General features: G+C 37.2%; 1 protein-coding gene across 1 annotated transcript in view; it reads right to left on the bottom strand.

Moving 5' to 3' along the window:
* The window catches only part of GK5 (glycerol kinase 5), a 145464-nt gene that overhangs the window by 83249 nt on the left and 34545 nt on the right, over nucleotides 1–27670 (bottom strand). The window contains exons 3-4 of the mRNA XM_090266346.1: nucleotides 25352–25427; nucleotides 6762–6855 (exon numbers count right to left, since the gene is read on the bottom strand). Coding sequence (XP_090122472.1) covers nucleotides 6762–6855; nucleotides 25352–25427 — 170 coding nt within the window. The remainder of the gene's footprint in view (nucleotides 1–6761; nucleotides 6856–25351; nucleotides 25428–27670) is intronic.

Below are 27670 nucleotides of genomic sequence, written 5' to 3'. Positions count from 1 at the left end.
AGAACTAGAAAGTCTCAACAGACCAATAACAAAGAAGGAAATTAAAACAGTAATCAAAAACCTACCTGCACACAAAAGCCCTGGACCGGATGGCTTCACAGGCAAATTTTACAAAACATTTAGGGAAGAACTAACTCCTACCCTCCTCATACTATTCAGAAAAATCCAAGAAGAGGGAAAAATCCCAAACTCTTTCTATGAAGCCAGTATTACCCTAATTCCAAAAGCAGGTCAAGACACAACAAAGAAAGAAAACTGCAGGCCAATATCACTGATGAACATAGATGCTAAAATCCTCAACAAAATATTGGCAAACAGGATCCAGGAATACATCAAAAAGATCATACACCACAATCAAGTGGGATTCATCCCAGTGATGCAAGGATGATTTAATATTCGCAAATCAATAAATATAATACATCACCTAAACAAAATGAAAGACAAAAATCACATGATCATATCGACAGATGCAGAAAAAGCATTTGATAAAGTACAACACCCATTTATGATGAAAACACTCAGCAAAATGGGAATAGAGGGAGCATAGCTTAACATAATTAAGGCTATATATGAGAAACCTGAGGCCAACATCATACTCAATGGACAAAAACTGAAAGCATTCCCCCTGAAATCAGGAACACGACAAGGCTGTCCACTCTCTCCACTTCTACTTAACATAGTGTTGGAAGTCCTAGCCACAGCAATCAGACAAGAAAAAGAAATAAAAGGCATCCAAATTGGGAAAAAAAGAAGTAAAACTATCATTATATGAAGATGACATGATAGTGTACATAGAAAACCCTATAAACTCCACTAAAAGACTACTCGATATAATAAGTGAATTTGGCAAAATAGCAGGGTACAAAATAAATATACAGAAATCTAAGGCATTTCTGCACACCAACAATAAAATATCTGAGACAGAGACAAACAAGAAAATCCCATTTCCTATAGCAACAAGAAAAATAAAGTACTAGGAATAAACTTAACCAAAGAGATAAAAGACCTGTACTCTGAAAATTATGTAACATTGAAGAAAGAAATTAAGGAAGATACAAATAAATGGAAGCAAATACCATGTTCTTGGATGGGAAGAATCAACATCATCAAAATGGCCATACTACCCAAAGCAATTTACAGATTCAATGCAATCCCTATGAAAATACCAATGACATATTTCACAGACCTAGAACAAATACTCCAAAAATTCATATGAAACCAAAAAAGACCTCGAATAGCAAAAGAAATCTTGAGACAGAAGAACACAGCAGAAGGAATCACAATACCAGACATCAAACAATACTACAAAGCCACTGTGATCAAAACAGTCTGGTACTGGCATAAGAACAGATACATAGATCAGTGGAACAGAATAGAGAGCCCAGAAATAAACCCAGGCCTCTATGGTCAACTAATATTTGATAAAGGAGGAAGGAACATAAAATGGAGTGAGAAGAGCCTCTTTAACAAATGGTGCTGGGAGAACTGGACAGGGACATGCAAAAAAATGAAACTAGACCACCAACTTACACCACACACCAGAATAAACTCAAGATGGATCAAAGACTGAAATGTAAGCTGTGACACCATAAAAGTCCTAGAGGAAAACATAGGCAGGAAAATTTCAGATATCCCACACAACAATATTTTCACCAATACATCTCCTAAGGCAAGAGAAAGAAAGGAAAAAATAAACAAATGGGACTACATCAAACTAAATAGAGTTTCTGCTCAGCAAAAGAAAACATCAGCAAGATGAAAAGGGAACCAACCATATGGGGAAACATATTTGCCAATGATATCACAGACAGGGGACTGATCTCCAAAATATATAGAGCTTACATGACTCAACATCAAGAAAACAGACAACCCAATTAAAAAATGGGCAAAGGAACTGAACAAACACTTCTCTGTAGAGGACATACAGAAGGTCCATAGACACATGAAAAAATGCTCAACATCACTAGCCATCAGAGATGCAAATAAAAGCCACAATGAGATACCACTTTACACCTGTCAGAATGGCCATCATCAACAAATCAACTAACAACAAGTGCTGGTGAGGATGTGGAGAAACGGGAACCCTAGTGCACTGTTGGTGGGAATGCAGGCTGGTACAGCCACTATGGAAAACAGTATGGAATTACCTCAAAAAATTAAAAATGGAACCGCCTTTTGAACCAGCGATTCCACTGCTAGGATTATACCTGAAAAATCCTAAAACCCTAATTCAAAAGAACTTATGCACCCCTATGTTCACAGCAGCACTGTTTACAATAGCTAAGTGCTGGAAACAGCCTAAGTGCCCATCTGTAGATGAGTGGATCAAAAAACTGTGGTACATTTACACAATGGAATACTATGCAGCAGAGAGAAAGAAGGAACTCCTGCCATTTGCAACAACATGGATGGAACTAGAGAGAATTATGCTTAGTGAAAGAAGCCAGGCAAAGAAAGCAAAATACCATATGATATCACCTAATACAGGAAACTAAAGAACAACATAAACAAATGAACTTAATAAATCAAGGAGCAGAATAACAGTCAATAGGGGGGAGGGGGGAGGGAGAGAAGGGGGATATGTAAGGGAAGGGTTTAGTCAAGGAATGTGTATAAATGACTCATGGACATGGACAACGGGGAGGGATATGATTGTGGGAGAAGGGGTGGGCTGGGTGGGGGGAGCAATGGGGGATAAATGGGACAACTGTAATTCAAAAACCAAAAGAAAAAAAAAAGAAAAAAATTTTTTATATAACTGTTTTCTACCTCTTTCCCTATTTTTAACTATGGAAGTAAAGGAAGAGTCGGGGGGGAGAAGGCTATATTGCTATTTAATATATTTTATTATTTTAATAATATATTGCTATTTTTAATATTATATTTTTAATCAAGTTAGCATTAACCCAGAAGGAATTTCTGCTACATATTAAATACTTAAAATTGGGTAGCATTATAATTTTAATGCTATCTATACTTACCTAATGATCAAATTTTAAATTTACTCTTATAAGAAAAATTTTTTAAAGCCTTACACTGAAAATAATCTCTGAGTTTTTAAATTTGTAACACATCCTAAAAACAACAACAAAAAAAACTGTATCCTGCTACCTACTACAAGGACTCAGCTGAAAAATATAACTTCTGAAGCTAATGTTTTACAAATATTCACTTATGGAGAATTTACACACTTCTTGCATTTTCCTGTTATTCCCCACCACTCTCCCAAAAATAAATTTTGGTTTATTTATTAAAAATAGTAATATGAATTAACTCTTTTTCATTTTTAGCATAACACATCAATCAACATGTGTAGGCTTTCAACCTTACACTTCTCTTTTAAACAATGAGCCCCATTTTAATTTTTAACACTTTTATTTTTTGGTGAGAACAAAATTCTACTCTTTTTAGCAAATTTTAATTATACAACACAGTGTTATCAACCATAGTCATGTTATACATTGGATCCTCAGACCTCGCTCATCTTATAACTGACAATTTATATCCTTCTAACTTCAGTTCACTTGTTCAGTGCTCAAACCTTCTGCACTTCTTTATATTTTACATTATTTATTAAAATATAAGATTTTTAAAAGTATTTAAAGTGGCCACCCATAATCCTTCTGATTTGTTATAGGTTTTAAAATGCCTCAAATGAGAGCTGTTCTTTCTCCAGAAGCACATTATACTTTTCTCTATAAAAAATTAAATTTAGGATCCTTCAGGGATCTTCTGTTAAAATTTAGATACCTAGAGAGGAGGGGGTTACACAAAAAGTATTAGGAGTTCCAACAGTAGCACTTTTAGTCAACATTTGAACAATTAACACTTTTGTTCATATATTTAACAAATATTTCTTGATTTCCTTCTATGTACCAAGGATTGTGCAAGGACTTGAGAAACAGAGTAAATAACACAAGCAGAATTCCTTGCCTTCCTTAAATTTACTGTTTAGTGTAACGAGACAGACAAGTATGTAATCAAATCGACAAATGAGATTATCTAAAAAGACACTGATTATAAAAAAATCGCTATTTGAAGAACCACCAAAATAGAAAAAAAAAATCCTGCCAGTTTAATTATTACATAATACTGAAATACAATTAATGATTCAAAATGCATCCTGCTGTCAAAGCTATTAAAATAAGAAAAACATATGTCTTCTAACTCATACACTACTGGTGGGAATATAAATATACAGCCACTCTGGAAACTAGTTTGGCAGTTTCTTATAAGCCATACAATTACCATATGACCTAGCAATTGTACTCTTGAGGTATTTATCCCAGATAAATGAAATTTTATGTTCACACAAAATTCTGTATATGAATGTTGATAACAGCTTTACTTATGATAGCAAAAATCTGGAGTAAGCACAGATGTAATCCAACAGGTAGTATTATCTGTAATGCGGAATACAACTCAGCAATAAAAAAACAACTTGGATCCTCCATGGAATTATACTAGGTGAAAAAAGCAAACGCCAAAAGGTTTTATGCTACATGTTAATGCTGTATGTAACATCTTTTAAGTAAGAAAAAACCTGAATGGAGGAAAGATTAGTGGTTGCAAAAAGCTAAGAATGTGAGAGGATGGGGAGGTGCACAGGAGAGAGGTAGAGGTGGTTCTACAAGAGCAACATGAGGGACCCTTGTAGTGATGGACTGTTCAGTGTCCTGACTGCATATGATACCTGAACACATGAAAAAACTATATAGAAATAAATACACACATACAAACAGAAATGAATACAAGTAAAGCTGAAGAAATCTGAATAAAATCTATGGATCCTGGCTGTAACATTATACTGTAGTTTTATAAAATGTCACCATCAGGAGAAACTACAAAGTGTATATGGGATCTCAGTATTATTTCTTACAATTGCATGTGAATCTATAATGACCTCAATTAAAATTTCAGTTTAAAAATGTGTGACAAGTGCTGTGAAGGAAATAAAGGAGAATAAGATAGAGACTGGATGGGAGTTGGGGGACTACTTTAAATAGGATGGCAGGTAAGGGCTCCCAGAGGAGGTGACATAAAGCTGAGCCCTGAAAATTGAGAACAATCAGCCATGAAAACAGAGGGAGCCCCATGTAGGTGTGAGGTCATTAAAGTGACAAAGGGTTTGGGTGCTACAAGAATAAAAGCAGGCTGGCAAGGCTGGACCCTGACCCTTAGCCGCTTCAGGGAGAAAGGGATCTGGGAAGTGATCAGAACTGTAGACACGGTAAAGAATAGACAATTTTATGCTAAAAGCAGAGAAGCCTTAACAAGAATCAGAACAGCAGTGAGAAGAAGCATGGGTGCTTGGGGAGACTGGAGGAGAACAATGGTGTCAGGAGGTTGACAACACAGCTCAATTCCTTCACCATTCAGCTTGGGGCTAGTCTTGGCAGGCACACAGACCCTAAATATTTCCAAGAACCTCAATCAATAAGCTCTAAGCACCTGAGAAGAGAAGACTGCAGGGTGGGGCTCCTTCGCTGGCAGGGTACACCCTGTTTGAATGCATTTTGCTGCTAAGTGAAACCAAAACTTACATCATGCACATGTTCACTATCAAGTACACGGAGTGCTTTACATGCTCAGTCTTGTGCTTAAGTCACAATTTTCCATCATGATTTGCAATCTGGGCTTATACTAGAGAAGTAAACGTTCTTCATGGCCACAATTTATTTTTGAAGGAAAAAAGTTTTAACCATCTCACTGGCTGAGTTAAGGAATTAGTAGTTATGACTTAGGCATGTTTGGTAAATTGACCTGTGAAAAACTAAATTATACATTAAGGCATAAAATTACACATTATGAATAGTAAAACTTAAAATTGTACCATTCAGGATTCATATTTTTTCTTATACCACTTTCAACACCCTTAATCACTGTCTTTCCTGTAAATAGCACATCTCAGAATTCAGCCTCACAAGTTATTAAAGTAAGGTGTATTTTTACATATTAAACTAACAAAAAGAAAACTCAATGTATATGAGGTTATGGTGTTTCACTCATGCATTGTTGTCATATTCTATATTGTTTTACATAAAATTAATGTCTCCAAATACTCAGCAAGTAAAACTGGTGCTCCTGACACTCCTCCTCTCCCCCACCCCACCCCCGCACTGTCTAGTGCGGGCACTGTAGCTGAAAAGACATTAGAAGTATTAAAATAATATGTGATATTGATTATTATAACATCAAATATTTCAGGTTTCACCACAGTTGAGGAGCTGGAAAACTGTCTTCTTAGCCTCCGACTCAGTTTCTTACTCAGGAGTGAGATAATGTTGATCCTGCTGCTTTTCCTGTCTGTCATCATCACCACCATCATCACTTGCTTACTATGTGCCAAGTATTATATTAAGAGCATGTGGCAGTCAGCAAATTAACTCCCTATATATACATACTCCTCTTTTATAACAAACGATGATGAAATTTGAACATCGCTGCATCTTTTCTGGGCATAATCTGTATTTTTTCCATTTCTCCAGGGATGAAAACATGGATTCTCACTAATATGTGAACCTCTGGTCTACCCCGAACCTCCTCAAGACTTCTTCAAGTGTAGTGTGAGGTGCTTCAGTCTGCGACATACACTTTTGGGTAACTATCACTTAGTCTCACTGGTGTGGGGGTGTGCGTGTGTATATTCTTTTATTAATGTCCAGAACAGCATAGGTAGATTATACAATTAAGTCTACAGTTAAGGGACATTTACAGGAAAAAAACAGTAATAACCAAATTGCAGAGAAGAAAATGATTACCTTCATTATAAGAGAACTATTCCAAGATTTTACAAGTTCAATAGCTCTTAGATCTTGCCAACTAATGAAGTTGTGAAAATGATTTCCCGTTTTCCTAAGAAAAATGGAAACAACATTTTGACACTGATATAAATCAAATACTATATTATATAAAAGATCTGCCACAAAAGGAAACAAAATTAGAGGCCAAACTACTTGCAAAGTATGATTTCATTAGACGGGGCATTCCAAATTACTTTCTTCTCTTTGATTTATAAATTGAACATACTTTATAACAAATATTACAAGATACAGAATATAAAATTTTAATCAGATAGATCAAAAAAGATTTTTTGAAGCACTACAATGTGTACATTAAAAAAATTAATGAAAAAAACCTTTAACAACTTGCTTATACACTTTTGAAAGTGTGCTTACCTTGACATGTACAATCAGATAAAAAGCCTCTGTACCTACAGAAGAGCTAGACAATTTCTACACCTGTCAACTTTAGAATTGGCTTAGCCACTGGCAACCTACAAGGCTACCAATGTCTGTCTAATAAAAGAAATTGAACAAACTTTGGGTCAATACTATAATAAAAGTAGAGAACTAAGAAATAGTTTCTGAGACTCCTGCAAATCAACCAATGACAATCTACTCATCTTCAACATTCAGTTCAGGCTTGATTTCTACCCTATCCTCTGTATGAATTAAACCATGTTCAATTCTTGAAACTGTCATTTCCCACTCTTATTAAGCAGTCCACACCCATGGTTCACATCCTCAACTTCATTAACTGGAAACACTCTACTACTGAAATTCTAGCATTGCAATAGATCAGGCAACACATCTTGCTATCAGTCTTGGCCGCTTAACAATGAGAACACATTCTGAGAAATGCATCATTAGGTGATTTCACTGCTGTGTGAACATCATAGCTTACACTGACACAAACCTAGATGATCTAGCCTACTACAGACTTAGGCTCCATGCCTGTACCACAAAGAACAAGCCTGTGCTGTAAGCCTGTCACTGTACAAAACAACACGAGAGTAAATCAAACACAAGCGAAATGTCATCAAGAAAGTGGTAAATAGGAGATGTGTGGGGCTGCTGCAGGCTAACACCACACAGTTCAAAGCAAACTTTTTTTACAAGTAGAAAGAGTGCACTCTAAAAATGATTTTTAAGTATTGTATAGTAAATACATAAGCCAGAAAAAGTCACTTATTATCATTATCAAGCATTATGTAGTGCACATAATTTTATGTGCTATAAGTTTATCTGGCAGTGCAGTAGGCTTCTTTACACCAGCATCACCACAAACACCTGAGTAATGCATTGTGTTAAGATGTTATGATGGCTATTACATCACTAGGTGATAAAAAATGTTCAGATCCTTTAAAATCTTTTGAGGCTTCCATTGTATATGCAGTCTGTTGTTGACCACATTGTTCTGTGGTGCATCACTGTATTTCACTTCTCTCCATCTCACCAAACACACTGCAACCTTCCAACCCTCAAACATTCCCTTTTCTTCCCACCGACCCCTGCTAGGCTTACTTACTTTCCTAAATGCTAAGTTTATTAGGAACTTGCCTCTCTCTCCCTCTCTCTCTCCTCTCTCTCTCTCTTTGTTCTGTGGTAAAATACACATAACATGAAATGTACAATTGTAACCATTTTTTTCAGTGCAAAATTTAATGATATTAAGTACATTTTGCAACATTGTATAACTATCACCACTATCTCCAAACACTTTGGTCGTTTCCACCTTCTTGCTATTTTGAACATGCCACTATAAACACTGCAGTGTAAGTATCTGTTTTCAATTCTTTGGGGTATATGCTTAGAATTGAGGGGTTATACTCGTATGGCAATTCTATGTTTGGTTTCTGAGGAACTGCCAAACTCTTTTCCACAGTGGCTACATCATTTTACATTCCTACCACCAATACACAAGAGTTCCAATTTTTCCACATCCTCACCAACATTGTTATTTTCCATTTTTTGTTACAGCCATCATAGTGGTGTAAAGCAATACCTCATTGTGTTTTTGATTTGCATTTGGGCAAAGACTAATGATATTGAGCAATTTTCATACGTTTATAGACAGTTTGTGTATTATTCAAGTCTTTTGTCCTTTTATGAATTGTGTTATTTGGGAGTTTGTTGACTTGTATGAGTTCTTTAATATATTCTGGGTATTAATTCTTTTCACTCTCTTAATTGTTCCCTTTTTGTTTTTGTTGTTCACATTTATTAATGGGAATCATCATTCACCTACATCAATTTTACTTCTTTTTCCTTTAGTGATACAGTCTCCATTATCATTAGTACAATTCAGAGAAGTGAATCTATCGTTTCAGTCTTCAATCTTAGATGAAAATTACAAACCAAACATACCAAGACACACACCTTACATGCTGCAATGGTTTTCAGAAATAAACTGCAGATTTATCAATAACTGTAAATTTTCTCAACATTTTAATTTTTTTCCAGACACATTTTAAAAATGCAAATTATACATTATGTGAAAATATTTCCAACATGGCTTTCTTTCTTATTATTTATGATTAAATGTAGGGCAAATTTTCTACTTTGTGAAGTTGTAATAAAAAAATTTAATAGCCACCATTAATAGGTGAAAATATCTTAATAGTATTCTTTGATGCAAGAAAGTTTTGATGAAGACCAATTTATCTATTTTTTTTTTCTTTTGTAAGCTGTGCTTTTGATGCCATCTAAGAAATCATTGTTCAGTCCATGGTCATAAAGACATTCCTGTATGCTTTCTTCTAAAAGTTTAATAGTTTTATCCTTTAAGTTTCGTCTGTGATCCATTATTTGAAGTAATTTTTGTATATGGTCCCATTTAATTTCTTTGCATGTGGATAATCAGTTTTCTCAGCATCATTTGTTGAAGAGGCTGTTCTTTTTCCAGTCTTGTCAAAAATCAATTGTATTAGTTTCCTTGGGCTACCATAACAAACCCTCACAAATGGAATGGCTTAAAACAATAGCAATCTGACTCAAACAGTTCTGGAGGCTAGAGGTGCACTTTCAAGATGTTGACAGAGCCATAGTCCTTCTGAAAACCTGTGAAGAATCCTTCCTTGCGTCTTCCTGGCTTCTGGTGGTTTGCAGCAATCTTTGACATTCCTTGGTATAGATGCATCTTCCAATCCTCCTTCTTCACATGACTGCTCTGTGTCCACACTCACATGGCTATCTTCTTATGAGGACATCAGTCACACTAGATAGAGAAGGGTCCCACCCTACTGCATTATGAGCTCATCTTAACTAATTATATCTGCAACGACCCTACTTCCAAAGGTCATGTCTTGAGGTACTGCTGTTGCTTCTATTGGGTTATTTCCCCCAAATCTCCCTTACTCTTAAATTTGAGATCAGGCCTTTGGGTAAGACAGTTTTCCAGCTCCTCACCTGCGGTGAAACCTGCAAATATTGGCTATTGTAAATAACATCACAATGAACATAGGCATGCATATATTCCTCTCCAATTACTATTTCAGGTTTCTTCTGAAAAATTCCCAAAAGTGGAATTGCTGGATCATAAGGCAGTTCCATTTTTAATTTTTTGAGGTAACTCCATACTGCTTTCCACAGCGACTGCACCTGTCTGTATTCCCACCAACAGTGCACTAGGGTTCTCCTTTCTCTACATCTGCACCAACACTTGCTGTTTGTTGATTTATTGACAATAGCATTCTGATAGGTGTAGGTGATATCTCATTGTGGTTTCCATTTGAATTTCTCTGATGATTACTGATATTGAGCATCTTTTCATATATCTATTGGCTATCTATATGTCCTCTTTGGAGAAGTGTCTATTCAGGTCCTTTGCCCATTTTTTAATTGAACTGTTTGCCTCTTTTTGGTATTGAGTTTCATAAGTTTTTTAAAATTTTTGGATATTAACTCCTTAACAGATGTATCGGTGAATATGTTTTCCCATTTTGTGGGTTGTCTTCATTTTCTTGATGGTTTCCTTCACTGTGCAGGAGCCTTTTAGTTTTATGTAGTCTCATTTGATTATATTTTCTTGTTTCCTTTGTTCAAGGAAATACATCAGCAAAAATATTGCTGTGAGAAATGTCTGAAATATTACTTCCTATGTTTTCTTATAGGATTTTTATGGTTTCAAGTCTACCATTTAAGTATTTAATCCATTTGAATTTATTTTTGTATGTGGCATAAGAAGGTGGTCTAGTTTCTTTCTTTCTTTCTTTTTTTGCATGTATCTGTCCAATTTTCCCAACACAATTTTTAAAGTATATTTTATTGATTATGCTGTTACAGTTGTCTCAATTTATTTTCCCTTTGCTCCCCTCCGCCAAGTACCCCTCTTCCCTCCAACAATCCCACCCCCCTTAGTTCATGTCCATGGGTCGTGCATATAAGTTCTTTGGCTCCACCTTTTCCTATATTATCCTTAACTTCCCCCCATCTACTTTGTACCAACCAATTATGCTTCTTAATCCCGGCACCATTTCCCCATTTCTCGCCCTTCCCCCTCCCAGCTGATAACCCTCCAAATGATCCCCATACCTAGGATTCTGTTCCTATTCCAGTTGTTTGCTTAGTTTGTTTTTATTTTTTAGATTCTGTTGTTGATAGTTATGAGTTTGTTGTCATTTTAATGTTCATAGTTTCAATCTTCTTTTTCTTAAATGAGTCCCTTTGACATTTCATTCAATGAGGGCTTGGTGATGATGAATTCCTTTAGCTTTACCTTGGCTGGGAAGCACTTTATCTGCCCTTCCATTCTAAATGATAGCTGTGCTGGATAGAATAATCTTGGTTGTAGGTCCTTACTTTTCATCACTTTGAATACTTCTTGCCAGTCCCATCTTGCCGGCAAAGTTTCTTTTGAGAAATCAGCTGACAGTCTCATAGGAACTCCTTTGTAGGTAACTCTCTGCTTTTCTCTTGCTGCTTTTAAGATTCTCTCTTTATCTTTAACCTTTGGCATTTTAATTATGATGTGTCTTGGTGTGGTCCTCTTTGAGTCTAGCTTGTTTGGGACTCTGTGCTTCCTGGACTTGTATGTCTATTTCCTTCGCCAAACTTGGGAACTTTTCCTTCATTATTTTTTTCACATAAGTTTTCAGTTTCTTGCTCTTCTTCTTTTCCTCCTAGCACCCCTATGATTTGGATGTGGCAGGTTTAAAGTTGTCCCAGAGTTTCCTAAGCCTTAGTTTTTTACGATTCGTGTTTTCTCATTCTGTACTGGTTGACTGTTTATTTCTTCCTTATGTTCCAAATTGTTGATCTGAACCCACTTCCTTCCCTTCACCATTGGTTTTGTGTGGATTTTCCTTTGTTTCGCTTAGCTTAGCCTTCACTTTTTCCCTTCTGTGTTTGCCGTACTCAGGCATATCTTTCAAGTCTGTGAGCATCTTTATCACCAGTGTTTTGAACTCTATGTCTGTTGGGTTGGCTATCTCCTCATCACTTACGTCTCCAACTGAAACCTTGATCCGTTCCCTCCTTTGGGCCATACTTCTCTGTCTCCTCTACTTGACAGGTTCCTGTGTTTGCCTCTGTGTTTTAGGTAGAGTTGTCGCACCTGTTATGTTGTAAGGGGTGGAGCCTTAGGTATTCATCAAAACAAGGCAACCCCATTTCACCACATTGTGGTGCTGTATGTTGGGGAGGGGTCTGAGAGGGAACAATGCTGCTTGCTCAGCACTTGCCCCCTGTCCAGGCACTTCTCCCACTTCCCATATGGGACTGGCACCTCTCTGGCTGTTGCTCTAGCCATCATTCCCAGAGTGAGTTGGTCTGCGGATGTTCTAGGACTGTGGGGGCTCTCTAAACAAGCGGACTCTGCTGAGAGACCAGCAGTTTCTTCTTACGCCTCAACCCCTACTAGTTTTCACAGTCAAAAGCAATATGGCTTTATTTTTCCCAGCGCTGAAGCTGTGAGCTGCACGGTCTGCTCTGGTGCTGGGGGTGCTCCCCAGGTGTCCCTCCTTATTTATTTTAATGTGTTACTGCGCTTTCCACTGCCCTGCCGCCGCCGCCGCTGCCTCCACCGCCACTGGCACCACACTGCTTCCTCTATGCTCTGGCTCAGCTCCTCTTACTTGTATGGATGAGTATTCTTTATATCTTTGTTTGTTGGACTTCCATGCAGCTAGATTTTCTGGAACTTCTCGTTGTCTCTAGTTTTGAGATAGTTGTATCCTTCTTAGTTGTGGAGGGACACACAGAGTGTCTACCTACGCCTCCATCTTGGCTGAAAGTCCCCCCAATACCATTTATTGAATAAACTATCTTTAGCTCATTGAATGTTTTTGTCTCCTTTGTCAAATATTAATTGGCTATAAAGGCATGGCTTATTTTTGGGTTCTCTATTCTGTTCCACTGATCTGTATGTCTGTTTTTATGCCAGTACCATGCTGTTTTGATTACTATAAACTTATAGTATACTTTGATGTTAGGTAGCGTGATTACTCCAACTTTGTTCTTCTTTCTCAAGATTGCTGTTGCTATTCAGGGTCTTTTGTAGTTCCATATAAATTTTTGGAATATTTGTTTTAGCTCTGTGAAATACATCATTGGTATCTTGATAAGAATTGTGTTGAATCTATAGATTGACTGCTTTGGGTAGTATGGATATTTTAATGATGTTAATTCTTATTATCCACAAACACAGTATATGCTTCCACTTCTTTGTATCTTCTTCAGTTTCTTTCTTTAGTGCCTTATAATTTTCTGAGTACAGCTCTTTTATATTATTGGTTAAATTTATCCCTAGATATTTTATTCTTTGTGAAGCATGTGAAAGGAATTATTTTCTTAATTTTACTTTCCGTTAGTTCATTATTGGCATATAAAAATGCAATTGATATCTGGATATTAATTCTGTATCCTGCTACTTTACAGAATTCATCTATCAGTTCATTTATGAATTCATTTAGTAGTTTCTTGGTGGAATCTTTAAGGTTCTCTATATACAGTATCATGTCATCTGCAAATAATGTTATACTTCTTCCTAATTTGGATGTCTTTTATTTCTTCTTATCTGATTGCTGTGGCTAGAACTATGATGAATAAGAGTGGTGGAAGCAGACATCCCTGTCTAGTTTCCTATCTTAAGGGGAACGCTTGTAGTTTTTGCCCAATGAGTCTTATGTTGGCTGTGGGTCTGTCATATATGGCCTTTATTACATTGTGGTATGTTCCCTCTATTCCCACTTTGCTGAGCTTTTATTACAACTGCATGCTGGATTTTATCAAGTGCTTTTTCTGCATCTATTGATGTGATCATGTGGTTTTTGTCCTTCACTTATTTATGTGGTATATCACACTTACTGATTTGTGGATGTTGTACCAACTTTGCATAATCCAAATAAATCCCACTTGCTCATGTCGTATAATTTATCTGATGTATTGCTATATTTGTTTTGCTAATGTTTTGTGGAACATTTTAGCACCTATGTTCATCAGGGATATTGGCCTATAATTTTCTTTCTTTCTAGTGTCTTTGTCTGGAGTTATGTTTATGTTGGCCTCATAAAATTAGCATGGAAGTCTTCCCTCTTGAGTTTTTTTTTAACTAGTTTGAGAAAGAGAGGTGTTAGTTCTTCTTGGAATGTTTGGTAAAATTCACCTGTTAAGCCATCTAGTTCAGGGCTTTGTATGTTGGGTTTTTTTATTATTGCTTCAATTTCAATAGGTGTAATCTGTCTATTCAGATTCTCTGACTCTTACTGATTCACTTTTGGAAGATTATGTTTCTAGGAATTTACTCATTTGTCCAGGTTGCCTAATTTGTTGGGATATAGTTGTTCATAATATTTTCCTACAAACTTTTGTGTTTCTTTTTTGGGTTCCTTTGGTGTCAGTTGTTACTTCTCTTTCATTTCTGATTGTATTTATTTGGATCCTCTATTTTGTTCTTGATGACTCTGGTTAAAGTTTTGTTAATCTTGTTTATCTTTTCAAAGAACCAGCTCTTGGATTCATGGAACTTTTGTATATTTCTAGACTATTTTGTTTATTTCTGCTCTGATCTTAATTGTTTACTTCCTTTGGGTTTATTTGTTGTTCTTTTTCAAGTTCCTTTAAACATAAAGTTAGACTGTTTATTTGAGCTTTTTCTTGTTTCTTGAGATAGGCCTGTAATGTTACAAATTTCCTTCTTATGACTGCTTTCCCTTGTCCCACAGATTTTGGGTTGTTGTGTTCTCATTTTCATTTGCTTTGAGGTATCTTTTGATTTCTTCTTTGATTTCGATGTTAAGCCATTCATTGTTTAATAACATGTTATTTAGATTCCATATCTTAGTGAATTATTTTTTGTTTTCTTCTTACGCTTGATTTCTAGTTTCAGAGCATTATGGTCAGAGAAGATGCTTGATATGATAGCAATCTTCTTAAATTTATGAAGACTTGTGTCCTAACATGTGGTCTATCACAAAAAATGTCCCATATGCACTTGAAAAGAATGTATATTCTGCTGCTTTGGGATGAAATTCTCTGAAGATATCAATTAAATCCATTTGATCTAGTGTGCCATTTAAGGCTGCCATCTCCTTATTGATTTTCCGTCTGGCAGATCCATCCATTGATGTTAAAGGGGTATTAATCCCTTACTACGACTGTATTTCTGTCAATTATCTCCTTTCATGTCCATCAAGATTTCCTTTATATATTGAGGTGCTCCTATCTGCATGCAAAACATTTACAGTAGTCCCTCTCTATATCGCGGTTCACTTATCACGGCCTCACTGTATCGCGGGATTTTTTTAAATATTATATTTAATTATTTATCGTGGATTTTTTGCATATCGTAGGATTTTGCGGTACTGTATACATATGTTGTTACAGCTACATAGGTTTAAGAGTGTAGAATATGTTTACGAACATAAATAGTTTTATAAAAGTGTGGAAAAGGTTAATAAGGAAGTGGGAAAGGTTAATAAGGGACTGGGAATGGTTTATAAGTATGTGGGAAGGATTTATAAAGCCTTAAAATATATATAAATACTAAAATAAATGTAAGGTTCCTACTTCGTGGATTTTCACCTATCACGGGGGGGGGGGTCTGGAACGTAATACCCATGATAAGTGAGGGAATACTGTACTAAGGTTATATTCTCTTATTGAATTGTTCACTTTATCATTCATTATGTAGTGTCCATCTTTGTCTCTTACTATAGCATTGATTTTAAAGTCTATTTTTTCAGATATAAGTATTGCTACCACAGCTTTTTTTTCTTTACCATTTGCATGAAATATCTTTTCCCATCCCTTTACCTTTAGTCCATGTGTATCTTTTGTTCTGAGTGGGTCTCTTGAAGACAGCACATATATGGGTCTTGCTTTCTTATCCATTCAGCTACCCTATGTCTTTTTTTATATCCTCACTCTAGGACATGCTTATTGACTTTAGAGAGAGGGGAAGGGAGGGAGAGAGAGGAAGAGAAACATCAATGTGAGACAGAAATATTGAAGGGCTGCCTTCTTTTCACACCCCAATCTGGTATTGAACCTGCAACCCAGTATGCCCCTTGACCAAGAATTAAACCCATAACCCTTCAGTTTACAGGACAACACTCCAATTAACTGAGCCAAACCAGCTCAGGCTACCCTATGTCTTTTGATTTGAGCACATTAGCCATTTACATTTAAAGTCCCTACTGATAGATATGTATTTAGTGTCATTTTATTTTTTGATTTGTGTTCCTCTGGGTTATTTTCTTTCTTCCTCTTCTTTTTTTAAAGCAAGCTCTTTAACATCTGCTGTATTAATGATTTGGTCATAACAAGCTCCTTTAGCTTTTTATTGCCTGGAAAGCTCTTTATTTCTCCTTCATTTTATATAATAGCCTTGCTAGGTAAAGTAGCCTTGATTGTAGGTTCTTGCTTTTTATTACTTTGAATATTTCATGCCAATCAGTTCTGGCCTGAAATGTTTCTGTTGAGAAATGAGATAAGAGCCTTATGGGAGCTCCCTTATAGGTAACTAACTGCCTTTCTCTTGTAGCTTTTAAAATTCTCTCCCTGTCTTTAAGCTTTGCCATTTTAATTATGATTTGTCTGGGTGGCGGCCTCTTTGGGTCCCTCTTGTTTGGGACTCTCTGCACTTCCTGGACTTAGGTGTCTTTTTCCTTCACCAGGCTAGGGAAGTTTTCAGTTATTATTTCTACCAATAGATTCCGGATCCCTTGCTCTCTCTCTTCTCCTTTGGAACCTCTAGCATGTGGATGTTGATGCTTTATGTTGTCCCAGAGGTCCCTTAAACAATCCTCTTTTTTAAAATTCCTTTTTCTTTTTGCTGCTCTGATTGGGTGTTTTTCTACTTTGTCTTCCAAAACCTCTGCCTCATTTATTGCTTCCAGTGCATTATTTATTTTAGATAATTGAATTCCTCATTTCTGACTGGCCCTTTTTAATGGTGTCTATGTCTATGTCATGCTGTTGAGCATCCTTATATTCATTACTTTGAACTCTATGTCTGATAAATTGCTTGCTTCCATTTCATTTAGATATTCTTCTGGAGAATTCTCTTGTTCTTTCATTTGGGGCTATTTCTTTGTCTTTCCATTCTGGCTGCCTATTTGTGTTTGTTCCTGTATATCAGGTAGATTTGCAAAGACTCTCATGCACATCTATGTCAGACGCTGCCTGTTATTGGCCGTAGGCAATGTGATTGGAGCTATCAGTGATCAACAGCTTGTGGCTCCATTAGTTGGGCCTGGGTTCATGAGGAAAGGACCAAAGCTGCACACCAAGGCCAGCTTTTACCAGCATCAGCTCAGGAGAGGGCCAGCTAAAGTCTCAAAGGACCCAGATATTGGCTTCCACCTGCAGGCTGCCTGTTAAGACTTAGTCACTAAAAGAGCCTCTGGCTGTACTCCTCAACATGGTTAAGCTCCACAGGGTGGGGAAAGGATTCCTGTGGGTAGAACTATTGCTTCCCCCCAGTCTCATGCCACATGGAGTGAACTGCTCTGCCTGAGAAAGATGGCTTCTTTGCACAGGGATCCTAGCAGCTGACCCTTCAACCTTCTCCCCAGAACCAACAACCCAAGACTCTCTTCACATGGTGCTAGTCCACTCTGCCCTGCCTCTGTCAGAGTCCAGGGTATGTGGCTGTAAATAAAATTTTGTGCTTTGCATCTCTAGCCATCTCTCCCTGGCAGACAGAAACCCCTCCCCTTTTCACAGCTGGATGTTATGTGGGCACCTTTTCTGGTTCTGGTGCTGTAGGCTGGTGAGCCTTTCTTGGGGGTTAGATCCCATACATCTCAGAAGGAATCTCCCCAGCCACCGAAATAACCCTCCAGAACTTCAGAGGCCACCCACCTATGGGAGCTGTCAGTTGTCTTGCACCTATGCCCTTCCTACCAGTCTAAATGTGGTGATGTTGTTTCTTCTGTATCCTTGGTTATAAGGCTTCTCTCCAGCTAGTCTTCAGTTAGTTACTCAGGACGATTTTTCTATAATTTAGTTGTAATTCCAGTTTGGTCCTGTGAAGAGATTAGTGTAGCTTCTACCTATGCTGCCGTCATCTTGGATACCCCTTCTTTTAGTTTTTAATGGGTCAATTTACCAAACATTCCTAACATGACTAATTCCTTAAGTCATCCAGTGAGATGTTTAAAACTTTTATCCCTTTGAAAATTAATGTGGTAACCCTAGAACAATCTAATTTTCCCAGTCCTCAGGTATTGCTGGTTTTTTTCTTGTTGAGGACTGGAGTTGTCAGTTTGTGACCATTCCAAACTATTTTTACAAAATGTATATTTCTTGTTGTATGGTCACTGAAGTTTCTGAAACTTTTGTTCTGTTATCTGTGATCAGCTAGTGACCTGAGAAAGATTTTCTTAAATTTCTGTCTCCAAAAGAACCCATAAATGTAATGGCCCTTTAAATCAACCAGCAGATGCTGCCAAACGGAGCCGCTGCAGCTGAGAGGGCTGACAGGGCCAGAACCTAGGCAAGCATCAGAACCAGTCTTGCAGGGCACTGCCAAACCCATCAAAGCTTATCAGCTGACATTTTTGTAGGACAAGGTTCCCACTGCTTGTTCTGGCACCAGCCACTTGCTCCAGGGATGTGGGCTGCTTTTCCCATACCCACAGCAGGGATGAGGGTGGGGATGGTGGCTGGTTTGCACATACCCTCTCTTACCTAAGAACAGCAACCTCTACTTCCATCCAGCACTCCCCTAGTTCTTATAAGGGCCAATCAGGTTCTAGAATTCTCTTTTTCCAACTTTCTACTTCACTATTTTGCATGACATCACTCTCTGTCCCTTGACTTTCAAGTTAACTATCTACCTTTTCAACTCCAAAACTGGAATCAATCTAACCTTCTTCTCGCTCTACCTTCAATGCCACAACCATTGAGAGGTGTTGGAGAAAAGTCACATAGCCTTGTGAATTGGTATCATATTTCATATCTATGGAATGCAACCTTGTCTATGTTCTCAAAGTCATTTAAAATGATAAAAGTTTTTCTCTTGCCTTTCATTACTTTCTTCTCTATTTCCCACAAATTGCATATCCAAATTTGCATGTGATTTCTCAAGCCCTAGAAATCTCAAAAGAAGTAAGAACACAGAAATTACCTTAACTTCCACCTCCTCCACCAGTTACACCTAACAACCATCACACATTTTCCTTGGTTCAGAGGAAAATCGTTCCCTCTCCAAGTTTAAGGCTGACATTTCCACCTGTACTCTCTATATCCATGCTTTCCTGCCTCTTCCATTACTTCATTTAATCAAATACTTCTTCAATTCTCTTCTTTAAACACCCTTAAACTCCATCTTTGAAACAAAACCAAAAACATCTCTCTTGACCCTTGATACCCCCCCAGCTAGCTAAGCCTCCTCAATGTTTCCTCATCACCCCCCACTACCTCAACCAAATACAATTCAGAATGGTCATCAATGTTCCCAGATTTATAGGATCCTTTTCTACCTGACTTGACCTTTCTGCAATAGTACACAGAAAATCACTTGCTCTGTCCTAAGATTATTACTTTCCTAAGTTTCTCTAATAACACTGTATTATTTCTCCTCCTACCTCTTGAAGTACATCTTATTGTTTTCCACTTCAGATTTGATTCCTTTGATGGCCAGTTAAATGCTGGTGTTTGCTGAGGGTTATATCCTGGTCCCCTCTCTTTTTAACTAGCTTCTCTCTGTGACAAATCCGACCCACAATCATGAATGCAGTCACCGCAGAACCATTCACGAATCCACATCTCCAGGGCCAGCCTCTCACTTCAGTTCCATCCCCTCACAAATAGCTGGTTTCCTCATATCTCCTAAGACTGACCCACAACATCTCAAATGCAGCATGTTCACCTCAAACCTGCTGCTCCTCTTCCTCTAGTATGTCACACATGAGTTGATGGCATCCTTTGACTGCTTCAACCAAAAACTAGAGGGTGGAGGGTTCTTAATATCTCTGGAGCCTATATTCTAGTGGGGAGGGGGGTGCTGAGAGACTAATGAGTAAATAAAAATATTACTTCATATGATGATTATGCTATGAAAAGGAAAAGAGTAACCAGGAAGTGAGGTGTCTTTAGATATGAGATCAGAGACTTGAATAAGCAATAGCCTTCAAAGATATTTCTCAGTCTTAGCTTCATTCTCCCCAAATCCACTATTCACCTTGCTTCAATAATATTCTTTCTAAAATGTCAATTTGGTCACATTACTCTTCTGCTTAACATCTTTTGATAGTTTCCCACTGCTATAAGAGGCAGACTTCTCACTACAACACATGGCCTTTCCTGCTCTGGAACCCTATCTTCCTCTCCAGGTTCATCTCAATCACTCAAAAACTTGAGTGCCCACTATGTGCCAGGTAGTCTTCCAGGTGTGAAGGACCAAGCAAGAACAGGGCAGACAAAAATCCCAATACTCATGGAACTTCTTCCTTCTATGAGAGAGATATAATAAATAAAAATGCAGATAAGTAAAGAATTTTAGATAATGGTAAGTGCTATGAAGAAAATAAAATGGCAATGTGAGGGGTAAATAAAATGATCAGGGAAGGTCTCTTAGAAGAAGTGATCTTTGAGGTAAGGTCTGAAAGATGAGAGGTAAATCTCAGGAGGAAAGCTCCAGAAAGACAGATTCAAAGCTGCTCCTTCCAAATATAGGAACCAGTGGGGAGTATTCAAAAAACAGAGAGCAAACCAGTGTGGCTGAAGAGCACAGGGTAGGAGGGGGTCAAGGAGGAGATCAGAGTAGAGAAAAGAGTCAAGCTCTTAGGCGTGGTGGTGTCCCTTTGATTTCCAACGTGATTTGATACTTAAACCATTCTCTTGTTTCTCCTGCCTTTGCCGCTTAGGAAACTTGTATTCATCCTTCAAGACTTGGCTCAAGCACCTCTGTGAAACCTTCCCTATCTGCCCTTCTCTGCTCTTCTCCTCCAGGCTGCACCCCAACTATCTATGTGCACGTCTGAATCTAAAACTGGACAGGGAGCCTCCTGAGGGCACAGTCTGTTCACTTTCAGATTCTCACCACATAGTCCATATATCAAAGAGGTATATCTGATGAATGAAAAAATGTTGCTTTACCAATAACTATGAGACTGTGTTTGACAGAAATGACATCTATTGATATGAGATTATTTAGAGCCATTCTACAATGGCAGCTACTTATACACTTGAATCTGATTTTTAATCACTGATTCAGCAAATATCTATATAGCAATTTGTGCCAGGAGCTGGGGACACAGCTGTGAACAGAGACATCTCACCTTTGCCCCTATGAATATACCCTTCTACCAAGAAAGTCAAACAAATAATTACTCAATTGCCTACTTATAACAGGAATAAGTCCTATAAAGGAGAAATACTGGGTGCCATTAGTATATTTAACAGGGAGACCCTGCCTGCTCTGGGTCAGGAAAGATTTTTTTGAGACATGACAATGGAACTGAACTCTGAAGGATACATCAGAACAAAGAAGAAGTGTGAACATTCCCAACAAAATGTACTATATGTTCAAAGTTTCTAAGACAGGGTGAAGCATAATATGTTTAAGACTAGTGCAGCTGAAGAACAGAGAGAGGAAGAAGATCACAAGATGAAAATAGAATCATTAATTCATAACATGTAGAAGACAATCTAGAATACTGATCTCAAATAGTAGCATATAGTTCAATATTTACTTAGCAGTGATTTAGGTTTATTTTATCTCTGCCAACAAATAGAGAAATGGAAGAAAAACATGAATGGCAATACAGTACTGTAAATGAATTGCCTTAAACCTCTCTGACACATTATACCATTGTGAGGCTCTTAATATATTTTGAATCATTTGTAATTAGTAAGAACCATTGACACAAGTATCAAGTACTACAAAAAAAATGTTTTTGGTGCTATGTGAACACAGTAACTTATGCACTTGTATTATAAAACTATAAATTCCTTAAGGGCTGGTATCCTTGTTCATCTTTATATTCAATTCATCAACCAACACAGTGCCTTACCCCCTCTAATGCCCAGTTACTAACTGCATCCTGGTTCTTATGACTCAGTTTATGGTATTAATTGGCACACACCCTAATCTAAGGTTATTTGGCAGAAGTCTCCCTAAGAGACAGAGTAACTAAAGAAACAAAATAGCTCTTGCTATTTTTTAGAAAAAAAGGAATTTAAAGCAACCAAAATGGAGGAGATATCATTAAGAGTTATTTTATAATACACCACTGATTAAATACATTGGAAAATTTTTTTAACCTGAAGAATCTGAAGAAAACTCAAAGACTGAAAAGAAGTTAATAAAAAACAAGCTTCTTGGATTAGAAGGCCAGGAGGAATGGGGGAACAAGGAGAAAACACAGTTCGAAGTTTTAGACTTCTTCACAGTAACTGAAGGAAAATAATGTATCTGTGGCCATAAAGACAGAAATTCCCAATGAACTCAGGAGGAAAGGCAATTACAGTATTCCCTCACTTATCGCGGGTATTACGTTCTAGACACCACCACCACCCCCCACCCCCCGCGACAGGTGAAAATCCACGAAGTAGGAACCTTACATTTATTTTAGTATTTATATATGTTTTAAGGCTTTATAAACCCTTCCCACACACTTATAAACCATTTCCAGTCCCTTATTAACCTTTCCCACTCCCTTATTAACCTTTTCCACACTTTTATAAACACTATGTTCTTAAACATATTCTACACTCTTAAACCTATGTAACTTTAACAACATACATATACAGTACCACAAAATCCTGCGATACAGCGAAAAATCCACGATGAATAATTAAATATAATATTTTTTTAAATCCCACGATACAGTGAGGGCCGCGATAAGTGAACCACGATACAGAGAGGGACTACTGTATCTGGGAAAAGAAGGTGCTGGCTGAGTCTGGAATAAAGAACATATTCCACAAGGTCCAGTCTGTCTCTCTTTTTCTCCCAAAAATGAGCAAAGAATGTCAAGGAGCTTGTAGAATCTGCCAGCATTGGCTCACCGGGGCCCCGGGTGTAGAAGAAGCTTCATTATTTTAAAGTAAAAGAAACACAAAGCCTTCTGTGCCATTTTTTTTTTAATATCCAGTATTTGAGTTCCTACAAGCAAAGTTTCCAAAACTCTTGAAAGAAAACAAGCATCTCAACAAAGGGCAGCCAGGAAGAAACTCAAAATTAATTGTTTGAAGAAGAAATCTTACTCTTCCACAACAGCAACACCAGTAAGAAAAGTGACCTACCTTGGAATCTGACTCAGATTTCTATTAAAAGTGAGATGATCCAACTACCACATAAAAACTTTGCTTCCTAATCCTTTGAGCTTCATGTCATAAATGACCTGATATCGGGTTCTAATGAAAGCAATCTCTGTGGCTGATGACCTAATCTCCAAATCCAACCAATACAGTAGTCCCTCGCTATATTGCGGTTCACTTATCGTGGCCTCACTGTATCACGGAATTTTTTAAAATATTATATTTAATTATTGATCGCACATTTTTCGCTGTATCGCAGGATTTTGTGGTACTGTATACGTATGCTGTTAAAGTTACGTAGGTTTAAGAGTGTAGAATAAATGTAAGGTTCCTACTTCACGGGGGGTTCTGGAACGTAATACTTGCGGTAAGTGAGGTAATACTGTACTTCCAATCAGTTGTTTCCCTAAGAACACTCTCTTGCCTCTACTTCCATATCATCCACCTCCCAGATTCACCTTGGTCCTGTTTTGCCAGCTTTTTGCTCCCTAACTCCCTTTAAATTTGCATGGTTGTTGTATCTAGTAGGTAGAGGCCAAGAATGCTGCTAAACATCCAACAATGCCCAGGACACTCCCCAACAACATAGTATTATCTGGCCCAAAATGTCAATAGTACCACTGTTTAGTAACCCTGATCTGTTGTACACTAATGACTTTAATTCATTTATTATTTCATCTGAAAAATACATTATTACTTATTTAAGACTTGCTATGCCCAAGTCGCTAGGTGGGGATTTGGTGGGGGGAGTTTCAAGGGGACTACAGAGGAAGGGATTAACTTGACATGCATTATGCCCTGAAAGAATGAGCACCTATCTGGAGAAAATGAGCCCTACCTTAGTCTAAACCGGACCAGCGTTCTAACCACTTTGGGGATACCTCCACATGCACATGTCCCAAGCCAAACATTTTATCACGTTCCCTTCTACACACCTTCATCTCCACCTAACTAATTCCTTCTCTTATATTCTCTATAATTTCTATCATATCCTCCTAAACATCAAGCCAGAAATACTGTTAAATTTGGACTTTCTCCTGCCAAATACTGACTTAAAAGCCAAGTCCCTGTGAAATCACACTGATTATATTTCTTAGACTTACCCCTTTGTCCTATATCCACCACCAATCTCCCTCACTGCCCCAAGCTCAAGATGCTCTTTGGAATCTAGTGCTTTGTAACAAATAAACATTTTACAGTGTTGAAGGCAAATGGGGATAAGTGGAAAGAGCATATGCTTTGGGGTAAAAAGATAATTTGGAATCTTGTATATTAGTAACTAAATGACCTTGAACAACTTACTTATTTCTCTGAGCCTCCATTTCTTTCTCTATAAAAATAGGCAATACCAAAATAACAGGTTTCTTTACCAAGATAATGGAACCTGACGTACTGTCACATATTTCACTATATGGTAACTATTATGATATTATAACCATGTTTAATCTATACATACTTCTTATGCTGTATGTACTTAAATATTAAATTTGGAGTACTGAAAATATAAACCATAATTATAGTATTGTGTTTCTGAAATTTGTTAGGTTGCCCTGAATCTTTTTAGTTATAAACTAATTTTTAAGATCTTCAATCAAGGCTTATTTGAAGAAACTAACTCACACCAAAATAAAGGAATGGATAATTTTAATAACAGCAACAGTCTTTTTATTGTTATATAAATCAAGCCCAGATGACATGCAAGGAACATATTTTAATAAGCCAGAAAGTAGGCTTACTTTCATTCCCCTTAACCAAGCAAAACTGTTCTTAATTCACAAATTTAAAACTTCCCAAACAGGTTTCACAGCACTGTATTCACTGTAGTATGAACCCAACAATAGAGAACTCATCACACTTACTTGTTCCATGTAATAAAAGTTGCTCTCTGTGTTGAAATGCCAAGACCAACAATTTGATTCATCTCTATTCCTGCAGCTAAAAATAAAAATAGATAAAACACATGTTTCAAAGCCAATGATGTTTTTCTTTATAAACTGTGGTATGGAAAAGAAATTTTTGTATATAATCTTCAGGAAAAACATCTCAGTTTGGAATTTTTCTTTTTTTCTCTTTTTTAATTATTTCAACATTACTTTGTATTGGTTATAGGTATACAACATAGTGGTTAGACAATCATATACTTTACAAAGTGTCCCCCCTGACATTTCCAGTACCCACCTGGAATTTTAATAATACAATTGGAGCTAATAAGGAAAGCATTACTGAGATGATTGTATAGTTTTTGTTTGTTTGTTTCTGTTTTTTACTTAAAGAGGAAAAGAGATCACATTCTAATAACAAAATGACCTTTTTGCTTTAAATGTTAGAAAAAATAAACAGTATTAAAAGTAAGTGGGATTGTATTTTCTTGATAATACTAAAAAATTGAATCTCAATTTAAGCAATGACCAATCATAATACAAGCTGACAGATGACAACAAAGAGAAGTCCCCAGCAAAAGTAGTATCATTATTAAAACTCAGATCTTATTTTCCACACAAACAGATGCTAGGATACAAATGAAAACATAATGGGTTTTTTTGTCCAAATATCTTAAAATATATCAAGTTTTTTGTGATGTTCTTTTAAAAAAGTATTTTACCCCACTGGGCAAATCAGACAAAACTTCAATTTGAGCAAAAGAAGACAAATCACCCCATAAACAGCACTCTTCCAAAAATACTTAATCTGAACTTAATCAGATTAAATAATCTGAGGAAATAATCAGACAACCACAAAATACAGGACAGTCCACTAAACCGGTCTGTAATTTTGAAAACTGTCAATGTCACAAAGAACATGTTCTAGATTAAAGAAGATTATACAGATTGACTGCTAAATGCAATGCCTCATCTTTGCTTGGATTCAGGATTGAAAACAAACGTTATTAATGGCTGGGATAACAGGAAAATATTGAAGACTAAGAATTAGAAACAACTACTGTTGTAGACCCTGAGAAGGAAGATACCTACTAAGAAGGACTCCTGATGGCTAGCTGGGCTCAAATTTTAAAAACAGAGCCTACCAGCCATTTCTAGTCAGAGACCTCTCAGCAAACTCCATTTCATTGAGAAGCCTGCACTGAAATATCTGCCTCAGCGCTGAACTGCCTGCCTGCACTGTGTTTCTGCCTCCTGAGCCAGTCCTTATAAAGGAGTTCCTGGAATCCTATTTCAACCAATAGAACTGAGGCTCTCCCCACCCAGTGGAAGCTGCACAGCTATAGCTCTCTCCACCCTACCCTACTAACATCTTTACTGACCAATCAGAGCAGTTCCATTCTGACCAATGAGGAAAGTGTCTTTTGGACTAATCACACTGGAAGGATTTGGAGTCCTTCTTTGCATGAAGGCAGAACAATCAGGAAGCAGGGGCAGGAATCACTCTCCATATAAGCCAGCTCCCTTCTGGCTCTGGGAATCCACTTTCTCTTTGCATGGAGGACTGAAGAGTGCATTGCCCTGGCTGAGCTGAAACACTGAAGATGTCTCACCAGAGCAAAGCCAAGCAGACCAGTGCAGAACAAAGCAGACCAGTGGAGCAGAGCAGAGCTGCCTAGTCAGAGGAGCCTGGACCCAGGGCTGCCTCACAGTCTTGCTGTTTTTACAACCATGCTGTATCACAATTGAGCAGTTCCCCAGCTGTGCTATTTTCACAGCTGTGTTGTATCACAAATTGAGCTGTTTTGCACTACAGTTTCCTTCACCACACTTCAAAATGGGGATTTCTGGTGGCATTGAATTGGCACCAACTACCATCAGTTGACACAGTATTAACATCAAATTTCCTGTGTGATAATTGCACTGTGGTGAGATGGGAGAATACTCCTTTTCTTTGGAAATAATGCTTAAGTATTTAGGGGTAACAGGTTAGTATGTCACAACCAATCCTGAAATGGATTAGCCAAAAATAAGTTTGTAGAGGATGACATAATAAACATTGAAAAACATGTCTGAATCTCAGAGAAAGGAATACAGGTACTCAGTGTACTAGTCTTGCAAATTTTTAATAGGTTTTGAACTATTTCAAACCAAAAAGATGAGAAGGAGAAAGAACTCAGCCAGAAAAATGAAGTAAAAGACCTTTCAAAATTTAATTTATAAATCATTTTTCACTATGTTTTTTTAAAAGGTTGCATCGAAAACATTCTTAAAGAGCTAAGAGTTCAGACAATAGCT

This window comes from Furipterus horrens, unplaced genomic scaffold (assembly GCF_987537825.1).
Source record: "Furipterus horrens unplaced genomic scaffold, mFurHor1.1.pri manual_scaffold_1, whole genome shotgun sequence".
NCBI classification, from domain to species: domain Eukaryota; kingdom Metazoa; phylum Chordata; class Mammalia; order Chiroptera; family Furipteridae; genus Furipterus; species Furipterus horrens.
This window is presented reverse-complemented; position numbering and strand designations above follow the sequence as displayed.